This window comes from Mirounga leonina, unplaced genomic scaffold (genome assembly GCF_011800145.1).
Source record: "Mirounga leonina isolate KUSES-001 unplaced genomic scaffold, KU_Mleo_1.0 Mir_150, whole genome shotgun sequence".
NCBI classification, from domain to species: Eukaryota; Metazoa; Chordata; class Mammalia; order Carnivora; family Phocidae; genus Mirounga; species Mirounga leonina.
In genome coordinates, this window is record NW_023270374.1 from 31783175 (window position 1) to 31795976 (window position 12802).

Below are 12802 nucleotides of genomic sequence, written 5' to 3' on the forward strand. Positions count from 1 at the left end.
CATAAGTACGTCTCTTACTCTCTCTGTGCCTCAGTTTTTTCATCTGTAGGTTGGAAATAATAAGAGTACTTATCTCATAGTGCTGTAATAAGTAAATGAGCCAAATGTGGGTAAAGCAGTTATATAGGGCTTACTGTATGCCAAGTGCTGTTCTAAGTGTTCGATAAATAAACATCTATGAGGTCAGGGCCAGAGGGGCATCTGAGCTGGGACCCATACTCAGAATCCAGGCACACCTAGGTATGGGGTGGGCCGGGGCATGTTGAAGCACAAGTGCTGACAGAAACGGGCCCAAGCAGGGCTAGCCTGGGTGATGTCAGGGCGTGTATCTTGTGTGGGTTCTAGGCTGCTCCCTCCAAGCCAGCGCAGCTGCATGCATTGCCAGGAACACCCACGTACCCATATATATGCTGAGCTGGGGGAAGCCCAAACCAGCCACACCCTCTGCATGCCCTGCTTTTCCTGAATCTCTCTTGGTGGAGGGAGGCACCTGAGGCCTGAGATGCTAGCTCAGAAGTCCCAGGAGGAAATGGGGCCTTTTTTCGGATTAAGTGCCTGGCAGCAGACTGAAAATATGAGCTCCTGTTGACAGAGATTTCTGGAGCCCCTGGGGGCCTGGCCCTGGAGGCAAAGCAAAAGCAAGGAAATATGGTCTGCGTGCTAGGAAGCTCTCAGAAAATGGAGACACAGAAATTTTAAAAGTGTATCACAGCCTGCAGGCTGCCCAAGTCAGCACAAGAAGCCCAACGAGGACTGTAGCACTTCTCAGGGGGTGTCCAGGACAAATGGACAAGATCAGATAAGCAGAGAGAGGCCCCATTCAGTCCCCACCCACCTGTCTTCCTGGCTTCATCACCTGCCGTGTTCCCCCTCACTTAATAAAACTCTAGCCTTTTTATTCCTACACTCATGAAGCTCTTTCTGGCCTCAGAGCCTTTGTACGTGTTGTTACCTCTGCCTGGAAAGTACTTTCTTCCAACCCACCTCTAATAATTCACCTGGCCAGCTATTCACATCCTGTAGACCTCTGCTGAGTTCTAGAGAGGCCTTCCTTTTCTACTAAGAGAGAGCTAAAGTAGGTGTCCCTCGTGTTTTATCTGGTAGCCCTCTGTGCTCTTCCTCCCTGCCCGCCATCACAACCGTCCCTACATAACTGTTTATCTGTTTTATGTCTGAATTCCTGGACGGTTGGTGCTGGATTTCTCTTTTTCTCCCAACCCAGGACACTAAGGTCCAGCACGGGGCAGCCCAGGGGCAGCACCACTTTAAGCCCAAGGCAGCCTAAGCCATACTCTGTGAGCATTCATGTTCTGTGAAGTTCCCTGTGCCCAGGGCCAGCCATGCCCAGGGCCTCCCCTCACCTGTACTGACTGGCCAGCTAGCCTCTGTGCCCACTGACTGCTGAGCACCAGGACCAACTTAAGGCTCTCTTGTGAAGCAAAAAAAAAGCATGGACTCAAGACAGACCTGGGTTCAAATTCCCACTTGTTACTTATGTGGCCTTGGGGCAAGTTGCAGAACTTATCTGAATCTCAGGTTCCTCATCAGTAAATTGGGGACAATAATCCCTGATTAGAGGGTAATTATGAGGATCAGGTGTGATTGATTACACCTGTAAGCCTTGTAGTGCTAGGCCAGACACTGGGTCAACTTTAGTGCCCTCCCTCCCACTTTAAAGGGTGGGCACTAGGTGGCAGTCCATCTCAATCACACCACCTTCCCCAGGGGGCTGAAGCCTACAAAGTCTCAGCTTCATGCTGGATTCTCAGCTTCCTAGGGGCCACACTTGAGGGAATCTAAACACAAACCCACACAAATTACCACTGCAGCAAGATAAAGTCAGAGGCAGCCCCAGACACGAGTCACCACCCAGCTGGGTAGGTTGTCTGAGCACACACTCATATACTCACGAATTCCTGAAACCTGGATCCTTTTCTGGCATCAGCTGAATGCTCTGCTGGGCCTCCAGACTCTAAAGTTGTCCTGCTTTGCCTGACTCAACATCTGTCAGACCGGCTCCACTGTGACCACAGGTGTCTTCAGTTTGCGACGGGGGCAGCTACACTGCAGGGGCAAGTCTAGGGAATGGCCTCAAGAAGACAGAGTGTGAATTATTCAAATAACCAGTAAAAGGCCTTGTGGCTGGAGCATGGAGGGTGACGGGGAGGTGGTGAGAGACAAGGAGGGAGGGAGAGAAAGGGGCCCGACCATACAGGACCAGCTGGGAGAGGAGGGAGTATAGATTTTAAGTGCAGTGGGAAGTCATGAACGGTTTGAGGCTGGAGGTAGGGGATCGCGATTTAATTTCTTCTTAAAGATTAAAGCATGAATAGATGCAGGCAAGATCAGGAAGAGTAAATAGTCTGGGCGAGACAAGATGGACGTCAGACTTGTGGGTGGAGTGGAGAGAGCCGATGGTAGAGCAAAAAGGCCTTGCTAGATTGCCGGGTGGTTGAGGCCAGCAGAGGAATCAAGGATAACTCCAAGGGTTTTGGCCCAAGCACCTTGGAAGACTTAGTGCCATGTTCCGAGAAAGTGAAGACTGTGGAAAGAGAAGTTTGAGGAGGGAGGTGAGACGCTCATGTCAAGCGGGGCCGTGGAGCAGACAGTGGGATGTCGGGGAAACACAGATTTGGGGCTATGGGTGCCTGGGTCTGGGGTGAAGCCATGGCAAAGGTCGGGTCGCCTTAGGAACTGGCTCAGGACCCAGCCCAGAGGAAGACAAACTTCTGGGGCTGAAAGGCCGCGGCCTGAGAGGCAGGAGGAAAACACGGGGAATTAGGCCACGAATACCAAAGCTCCGGGAAGCATTTGCAAGAGGGGCGCGTGGAGGCGGAGCGTGAGGTGGGGCAGTAGCTGATGAGAAGCACAGAGATGGAGGCCACCGGGGGCCACAGGTCTAAAGGCCCTACAGCGGACGCTCAGGCCTGGGGGCTTCTCCGAGTGACGGGTCCGTCGAAGGCCACACTGGCCGCAGGGGAGGGACAGATGGGAGCCCGGACGTCGCAGGAGCGGCCTGAGGGCCAGCCCTGCGCGGCCAAGGAGGAGGGGCGGGGCAGGCCTGCTGTCCATCAGAGCCCGCCGGCCAATCCGCAGGCTGCTCCGCCCCGGCCCCTCCCCGGAGAGGGCGCGCAGAGGACCCACCTCCGCCGCCGCCGCCGCCGCCGCCGCCGCCGCCGCGGGTGTGAGGCGGCCCGGCCTGGCCTGGCTGGCTCCCTCCGCCGGGCAGCCCGCCCAGGTAACCGGGTTCGGCCGGCGGGCCTGGGGGCGCTCTGCACCCTCGCCTCTTCTCCCGGCCGCCGCGCGGGGAGCGGGGTTGAGAAAACGGCTGCGGCTGGGCCCGTACGGGACAGTGGGCTGGGCGGCCGCCTGTGCGTGTGCGACTGACTGACGGGCCAGCGCGGGGCTGCCGCGCGTGACGGGGCCGGCCGGGGCAGCGTGAGGAAGCTCTGCGGGACGGAGGGACGAGCTGGTTGACCGCGAGCGGCGCGCGCGCTCCCGCCGCCATTGCGTCCCGCGCCCCCGCCCGGGGCCTGTCCGGGGGTCGCGGGGCGCAGGCGCGGAGGGCGGCGGGCGGGGGTCCTCTCCACGGGCGCGCGGGCGCCTTTGTTCCCGGCGCGCGGGCCGGGGCGGGGCCTGAGGGCCGCCCCGCCTCCCGCTCAGGCCCCGCCCCGTCTCCGCCCGCAGGAGCCGCCGCCGGGCCCGCTCGCCGGCCGCTTCAGCCGTCGCCGCCTGCTCCCGCCGGTCGGGCCTGCGCTGCCGCGCCGCCGCCGCCGCCCCCTCCATTCCCTCCACCCCCACCCCCAGTGCAGAAGTCATGGCGGGCGCAGCGTCCCCCTGTGCCAATGGCTGCGGGCCCGGCGCGCCCTCGGACGCCGAGGTGCTGCACCTCTGCCGCAGCCTCGAGGTGGGCACCGTCATGACTTTGTTCTACTCCAAGAAGTCGCAGCGGCCGGAACGTAAGACCTTCCAGGTCAAGCTGGAGACGCGGCAGATCACGTGGAGCCGTGGCGCCGACAAGATCGAGGGGGCCAGTAAGTGCGCCCTTTACCCGGGGCCCGCTGTGCGCAGGGGCCGCGGGAGTCCGCGCTGGGCTCCCGCGCGCCCAGGCCGCCGCTGGAGTGACTTGGGTAAACTTTCGGGCCCTCCCCCACAGCCTCCGGGCCCCGCCCCCGCTTCGTCCCCGGTGGTCACCGGGGGCGGGGGGCATCCGGGTCCTCAGTCACCTGACAGGACACCCCCTCCCCCCGCCCGGGGGGGAGTGTTCCAGGCGCTTTGCCCAGAGGCCTAAAAATCCTAGCCCGTTGGAGACCGGCGGGGCGGGCATTGGGTCCCCCCAACCCCGGGAGTGGCGTTGAGCAAGGCGAGGGAAGCCCAGGCAGCGTCAACCCACCTAGCCCCAGAATCCGGCCGGACGAGACGGTCACCGCCCACCACCTTTTTTCCCAAAGGAGTAGTCTTGGTGAAACTTTCTGGGCCCCCGGGTTGGGCTCTGTTTGCAAAAGAACCTTTGGGTTCCCTGGGTAGAACTTAGATGTTGGGGTAGGGTTGGTTTTGGATCAGAGCCAGGCCTACTCATCTGTCTCTTGGGGAGAGGGTGGAAGGTGGTCCTGTTTGGTTTGGAAAAGCCTGAGAGAAGGCAGTGGCTTTTTCCCGCTGCTGCTTTTGTCTTGAAGCTGAATTTTAGAGGTCTGCGTGGGTGGGCAGACACAGAGCCAGGACAGGGACTCTTGGTGAAGGGGCCAGGCTCCCCTTGCCCTTGGAAGCACATTCTCAAGAGCTTGGCCCAGAAAGGCCAGCCTCAGTGCCTTGGAGTCAGGTACTTTTTTCAAGAGTGTGCAGCCAATTTGGGGTCTGGCCCTTTGTGTGCTGCGTCCTGTGTTCCATGGCTGTAGGGAGCCGGGAGTAGCTGCTTTTGGTTTCCTGCCTCTTTGCCTTCTCAGGCCTGAGCTTGGCTGCTTTGGGACAGGTCTAGTTGAGAGGAGGGAGTTGAGGGATTTTGAGAAACCCCTGATCTTTCAGTGTTATGCCACTTGGTGCATGCCTGTGCTGTGGCCGGATGGGCACCCAGCTCCGCCTTCCATCCCCCCACCTTCAAGTGTGTCTGCAACCCTAGGTTGTGGGTTGCTTCCTGCAAGGACTCCCCTAGAGACTGGTGTTAGATCCAGGGTCAGAACCAGGTCCATGTGGAGGAGGGGGGTCAGGAAGTGACACCCCCAAGGGAGGGTCCTGCAGACCTCCTTGGGTATGGTGTACATGTGCGTAGATGGGTGAGGAGGTTGGGAGGAAGGAAAGTCTTGTGGTGAGGCAGCCATCCTCAACTACAAACTCCAGATCTGATACGGCTGCTGAACTTAGAAATGGCAGCTGCCTTCCTCTGCCTCCATCAGCCCTGTCAGCTATCGAGAGAACATTTTAGTGATTTGAGAGACTGGATTCCAAAGTTGTGGAAGGACAGACACCTCAGGGAACCAGATAGTCCTGGGGACATCACCCAGGCATCAAGACTCCAGGCACAGCCTCTTCCTTGCTTTTATGGTGCTCCCTGTGCCCTACTCAGTTGGTGGCACTGGCTGGAGGTTCCCTGATAGAGATTTCCTGGGTGACTAATAGACTGCACTTCAAACCGTGCATGTGATCAGCAGGCAGTAAGTGCAGCACCGTGGTTGAAGGCAAGGCTGGATCTGAAGCCCATATATTAGTTGCGGGCCAGTTATTTATCTAGCCAGTTACTTATTTTCTCTGAGCTTTGTTTCTTTATCTGTAAAACAGTGGTAATATATACACTCTATATGGTTGCTTTGGAGATTAAATGAGAATTGTAAAACCTCTAGCACAGGGCCTGATACGATGTAAACATTTAATAAATATAAGCTGTTTTTAATAACAATAGAAATAATAGACTATGACTGCCCTCCATGCTGGACTGTCAGTGTTGAGGGTGGTGGAGTGTGGCTGTAGGAGAGCCTGAGGGGATAGAAAGGGAGGAGGAGGGGAACAAAGTTCACATTTCACTTAGATCACTACCCGGAAAAAGGGAGGAAATGGTTTTGTTTTGCTTCAACCCATCTCCTCACCCTCCCACCTATCATATATAGCACAGTACATGACAGAGTAAAATTTATGGAGTAAATCTGTGGAGATTTGCGCATCTGACTCCTGGGTGTGACTATCTTGTTTGTAAGTTGGGGCCTGAGCAGGAGGGAGGGGTGTGGAGAAGGAAGAGTCTTGTCCATGGTGTCTCAGGTCTTCACGGGATGGTGACAGGAATGCAGAGGACCCAATGGCCCCGGCCCCCAGGGGTAGGTCAGCTAGAGAAGTACAGATTCAGTGATCTCATCAGCTGGGAGTGCAGGCAAAGAATATAGGAGCCTTGGCCCTTTGATTTTGGAGGCCCAGATTGAAGGAGTCTGAGTAAAAATGCTAGCAGATGGTTGTGTAGAGTTCACACCTTGTAAATGGAGCCTCTCGCTGAAGCTACCCCACTTCTGCCCATTCATGGTGCACCTTGTTGATGGGTACTGATCCCTGCAGCCCCCCTCTGCAGGCTCTGAGGAAGGTTGGGCTGCCAGCTGTGTCCCCTGCCATCTGGCCTTTTCCTGCTGACTCTGCCAGGGTTCCATGTAGTGCTTGTAGCCTGGCCAAGGAGAGAGGCGCTTCTGCTAGCCGCAGGGTGTCTGTGGACCTGAAGGAGGGATGCTGTGGTTCAATGAAAATGTACAGCACTCATGCATCAGACCTCATTCCGACCTAACTCCCTGCCTTTTCACTTTGCCACTTGTGAATTGGGGCAGACACGTGCTGATTTCTAGAGTGGTAGTTTGGCTCAAAAGGGGTGGGGGAGTGCTTTGGTACTAGTTGTCATGGTGATGTGACAGGAACCAGGTTGATGTTTGGCTTTTTATGTTACAGATACATAAATGAATACAAAGCAGTTACAGACTTCCTGCTGAGTGCTACGGAGACTTTTCATCACATTTTCTTGGCTAATCTTCACAAGGGTCCTGGATAGGGGGGCTATGTCTGGAGTCCCACCCCATTTTACAGATGAGGAAATGGAAATACAGGGAGTGAATTGTGCCATGGGGTGAGAGTGCTAGTATGTGACAGTCTCAGCTGGACCCAGCTCTCCAATCATTGACTGGCTGGCCATCCCAAGAGGACTCTCAGCCCCAGGGTTGTGCTGCCAGTGGGCCTGCCTCAGGCCCCATACCCAGTGGTCTCTGTTGCTCCTCCAAGGAGAAATTTTTGACCCTCAGCCCCTCTAGGTTCTGGCTCCATACTTTTCCTTCTGATGCCCTTCTGGGGTGAGCAGGTTCAGTCAAGGGTCATTGTGGGCATCATGGCCTGGATGGAGGCTCCACGGAGGGCTTTGAATGACAGCCATGCTCATCTGTGGGGACTTTTGGAGCCTTACGCTTTCCACTTTGATTCTTCCCTACTCTTCTAGATGCTAGGCCTCCTTAAGTGATGAATGGAAACAGGTCCTTGCCCTCAGGGAAACAAACAGACAATGATAATTCCTGGTTGTACCTTTGATGGGGTGGGGAGGTAGTGGTGGCAGAGGAGAGCAAACCGCTCAGACAAGGCAGTCAGGCTCAGAGAGGAGGTGATATTGGGACCAGTCGTCTGGGGCTTGACCTCTGTGGCTGTCAGGCTGGTGAGGACACAGACCATGAGGCTTGCTCTGCCGACTGGCCTGAAGTGCCTGAGGTAGGCAGGCTGGGTGTCGTGGGGGTTTTCTTTGGACTGGTTGATTGCTCCCAGTGGGAAAGGGGCAAGAACACATGTCCGGAACTCCAGAGCTAGCCATCCCTGCCTGTGTATTTCCTGTCTGACTGTAGTTTTTCCAGGGGAAGTCAGACCTCTTAGTGTTTCCTCAGCACCCGAGGCTTGCCCTGATGTGTGGGTTTCCAGACCAGCTCTGCCAGGCCCCCTGTCCAGCTGGGGCTCTCTCTTTTCCTGTGAACCTAGAAAAGGGGCCTAGTTCACAGATGACTGGAGAAGCTGAGCACACCCAACATTGCCCCCCCACACACACACTTCCAGCTGAGGAGAGTCCTAGGAGAAGTGGGGGTACAGTTGGAGGAGGGGTATGTTCTTGTGCACCTTGTGCTTTGTTCAGGGAAGCATCCATGCTGCCCTGTTTGGGGGCGGTTGTCTTTGAGAACGGTATAGTAACAGGTGACAAGATTCTAGGCAGAGCCAGGGATAAGGAATGGACATGAGCAGCCGTTGGTAATTGACCCACAGTAACTGGAGGTTTGTGGCTTTAGACTCAGTCCAGTTTGGGTTCAAGATACCGCTGTGTGTGTGTGTGTGTGTGTGTGTATACACACGCACACAGATGCATAGGCTTGAGTCATTGGCCAGAGATCTTTGCCACTAACCTTGTTTTGTGTAGCCTCTTGGAATGAGGGGAATTTAATCAATAAATATTGTTTGAACACCTATTTGCCCAGTGCTAGGCACTAAGGGTGAGTAAGACGTGGACTGTACCATTAAGGAGCTCCCACATTCCCGGAAGAGACAGAATTGGGAACGTGTAATTATAACCATGTGTGCTATGTACCATAATAAAGGTCTATACCAAGAGCTCTGTGAGTGCGGGGTAGCAAGCTCTGCTTAGTGAGCTGGGGTTGACAGGAGAGAGCCAGGGAAGGCTTCTGGGGGGGGGGGGGTGACCTGTGAGCTGTGCCTTGACTGATTGAAGAACTTGCCCGTGTCCTTGTGGAACAAGGGGGATCCCTGTGCACGGCTCAGGTATGCATTTAATGTGGTAGAGAGAAGGCTGGGGCTGGTTGGGAGCAGTTTAGGGAGGGCCACAGGGTGCCGTGCTCTTGGGTTTTGCTCTGTCCTGTCAGCAGAGGCTGAAGTGGGGCTGTCTTGCATTCTGTGTCGGAGAGGTTGAGGGAAACCAGTAAAGCTACTGCAGTTTGCAGGAGAGAGCTGGTGAGCAGGGGCAGGACTTCCTCTGGAGGCGAGGCCGGGCAGGGACGCCCGCAGAAGCGGTGGAGGGTCTGGGGCTGGGTCTGGAGGGATGAGCCGGTGGGGGCACAGTAGTTTAACATTTGGGTTCTGAACTCAAGACTGCCTGGGTTGTGCCCCTTACTTGCTCTGTGACCTTCAGTGTGTGACTTTCTCTCTGGGCTCTTTGTCTCCAAAAGGGGGATATAGTAACAAACTGCATTTGTCTCATAAGGGGTTTTGTGACGAATTGAGGAAGATCTTCATAGAGGGCTTCACACAGAGTGTGGTGCGGTGGGAGCTCTGACAAGGATGAGGATGAGGATTAAGTTCCCAGGAGGACCCAGTAGCTGAAGGGAGCCGATGTACCTGTCATATTGAGGAGCTGGAGCCTGGCCACCAGGCCCTTTGATTGGGAGATGAGGAGGCCCACCCATATTCTCTTGCACCAAACTCTCGGCAGCCCGCTGTTGTCAGGGCTCTTTCCTGCTGCTGACTTTTGCAAGGTGACAGAGCAGTTGGCTGAAAGCAGCTGCTGTTTGGTATCATACTGGCCTATTTCTATGTGCCTTGCCCCGATAAATGCTATCTGAACACATTGATTGGGGACCCCTCTCTTCTAGGAAGTGCTTTATTCTTTTTTAAAGATTTTATTTATTTGGGGCGCCTGGGTGGCTCAGTTGGTTGAGCGACGGCCTTCGGCTCAGGTCATGATCCTGGAGTCCTGGGATCGAGTCCCACATCGGGCTCCCTGCTCAGCAGGGGGTCTGCTTCTCCCTCTGACCCTCTTTCCTCTTGTGCTCTCTGTCTCTCATTCTCTCTCTCAAGTAAATAAATAAAATCTTTAAAAAAAAAAAAAAGATTTTATTTATTTGAGAGAGAATTGGGGGAAGGCGCAGAGGGAGAAACACACTCCCCGCTGGGCAGGGAGGCCGACGCGGGACTCGATCCCGGGACTCCAGGATCACGACCTGAGCCGAAGGCAGTCGCTTAACCAACTGAGCCACCCAGGCACCCCCCTTTTTTTTTTTTTTTTAAGATTATTTATTTGAGACAGAAAGAGAGCGCAAGGGGTGGGGAGGAGCAGAGGGAGAGGAGAAGCAGACTCCCTGCTGAACAAGGAGCCCGTGGGGCTCGGTCCCAGGACCCTGAGATCGTGACCAGAGCTGAAGGCAGATGCTTAACCGACTGAGCCACCCAGGTGCCCCTCTAGGAAGTGCTTTAATGCTACCCCGTCAGTATGGTAGGGCCTGTCTCTGCCTTTCTTGTCACTATTCCTGTCAGTCTTCATTAACTCATGGCATCTCTTCCCATTCTGTGCCCTTTCCTCTGATGTGGCTTCAGAGAGGTCAGAGATGGGTAAGTTAGAAGGGGGAAGTGAGGCCTAATGTCACAAAGGCCTGATATCAGGGGATAGGAGACTCCCCCCCGCCCCCATTCCCTTAGAACTGGAGAAGTCGGTGGGGGCTTTGAGGAGAGTCATGGGAGAAAGGGAAGTGGGGTAGGAGGAGGGGACCGTGCTGGTGCTTCGTACAGAGTGCTTTGTTCAGAGAGGCGTGGTGCCCGTGCTCCCCTGGAGGGACCTCTTTGAGAGCAATATGGTAACAGATGACAAGACTAGGCAGAGCCGAGGTGATGAGTGGCCTGGAGCGGCCACTGATAACTGGGTTCCACAGGACTGAAAATTTGTGGCTAGAATCAGATTTGGGTTCAAGTCTCAGCTCTTCCTGTGACCTTGGACAAGTAACTTTAACCTATCTGAAACTGATTTTCAGCTGTAAAATTAATTTCTTCCTCACAGAGCTGTATATTAAAGTAGCCAAATGAGGTTGTGTATGAGAGCAAGAGATTTTATGTGAAAGGGCTCTGCACAGCATTTGGCACTTGTGGGCACTTAAGAAGTATTTGTTTCCTTTGTTTTCGCCTTAGCTAACTACAGAGTTCCAGTGCTTTCCCCCACCAAGCGTGGCCACTGGTGGCTGCTCTGGCAGCCTGGGCTAGAAGTCTGTTTCCTGCTTGTTCTCTTTGTTCCCTCCCTGAGTCTGTACACAGAGGACTGGGGCATGAGAAAATTCGGTATTTCTCCTAGTGCAGTAGAGTTCTCACCCGCGGTATCGTTTGAATGCCACCACAGCTCTGTGAACCAAAGGAGGACAAGAATGGTTAGGCCTCTCTTAGAGATGAGAAACCAAGGCCCCAAGGGTAAGGGTAAGGGTAAGGGCACACAGCAAGTTCATGGCAGTGCCGGGATTGGAGCCTAGGATCTCTGATTCCCACTACCATATTCAGATATGAGAATATCAGATATGAGAATACCCCACTCTTGAGAAAATGACGAGAAGATAGACTTCTGTAGGACCAGCGTGTTTTTTTATGAGGGCAGAGTGATCTGATCTCCACTCTGCCCCCTGGCCAGATGTGCTATTTGACCAGCCCAGGCCTCTGTCCATGGACAGAGGGGCCCTAGGCGCTCCCTCTAGATTATGTGCTGCCTTCATCTTGCCACGGCACCCCCATCAAATTGCTTTTCCACACTCCTGCTTGGGGGGACGATAGCAGGTGATCTGAGGTACAGGGACAGAAGAGCCCTGCTCTGACCTGTTGTGACTGGCTCATGATGACGACCGCACCTGGGCCTCCGCAGGGAGATGGGGACCCGGGGCTCCATGCTCCAGGCACTCTGAGAAGGGCCTCTCCAGGACCCCTAATGAGAAGCTCAAGTGCATGCATTCATCTGATGTGTTCCTTCATTTGCCCTTGTTTACTGTGGGCATGCTGCTGTGTGTTGGGCCTGCTAAGCTGGACGTGAGAACTGCAACCTCTGGCTTACTCCAGTGGTGGTAGGTCTCTACCCTGGTGTGCTTTATCTCTGTAGCTACTCTTTCCTTAAAACAACAGTAAAAAGCCCCCAAACCCTGGCCTTCTTGCGCCCTTTGTGGCACACTGGACACGCAGAACCCCACTGTGCTACCCTGGCTTTGGACTCTGGCATTTGCTGACGTGCCAAGCACCGTGGAGTCCAGTAAAAAATGTAAAGGTTAAGATAGGTATAGCCAGAAAAGACATCAGCCACCAGACAGAAAAAACAATTACAGGGCCTGGGGAGTGCTGTGGAGGAAACAAACCAGAGGCTGTTCTGTCAGGTGAGGTGAGGTGAGGGTGCTCTGATAATCCAGATCTCTCTCGGTTGCCGACAACAACTGAGGCTCGTTTTTCACTTACACTGCATGTATGTGACCACGACAAGCCCCTCCACTTATTTCTGGACAATGGCCTCAGTGGCTCTGGGTCAGCCTCCTGGTACAGGGCCTGAACACTGGGCAGACGAGGCCGGAGAGGGCTTTGGTCAGCAGAGGCTGGGGAGGAAGTCATTTCCGTGGCTTCGGCGTGGGCAGTGGTGCCGGTAGCTCTGCTGTTGGGGCAGACGCACTGCTGCCTGCGTGGCCGGGCTCTCTGCAGTGGGTACCTTGTGTTCGGACTTGGGGTTACCTTATCTGTGCGCCTGCCTGATTGCTGTCTCCCTGCTGTGCCCCTCCTGGAGCTGCCCCGAGCCTAGTCTGCTGCGGCCACAGCTTTCCTGCGGTCACCCCTGAGGTGGAGCTTCTCACTGCCTCCTCGTAGCTGCTCCCAAAGCTCTTTTGCTGGGCATGCTGGTGCCTCCAGAGGGAGCCCTCAGGAGAGGGAGGGAGAGAAGTGTGGGAGAGGGGTCTTCTGTGAATACTCTGGGGCTGGGGGAGGAGGCCTTGGGGACATGCAGTTGGTGGCTTTGGGGGAGCCTGTGGTCCCAGGAGCTGGGGCTCTGAGAGTCTCTGCCTGCTGTCCGCACAGCTCTTCA

At 55.2% G+C, this 12802-nt stretch overlaps 1 protein-coding gene across 2 annotated transcripts in view; it reads left to right on the plus strand.

Annotated features, from left to right (window-relative positions):
• Nucleotides 1–3738: 3738 nt before the first annotated feature.
• The window catches only part of PLCG1 (phospholipase C gamma 1), a 35637-nt gene continuing 26573 nt past the window's right edge, over nt 3739–12802 (plus strand). For both annotated transcript variants that reach the window (XM_035006320.1, XM_035006321.1), the window contains exon 1: nt 3739–4034. In XM_035006320.1, coding sequence (XP_034862211.1) covers nt 3818–4034 — 217 coding nt within the window. In that variant the 5' untranslated portion in view covers nt 3739–3817. The remainder of the gene's footprint in view (nt 4035–12802) is intronic.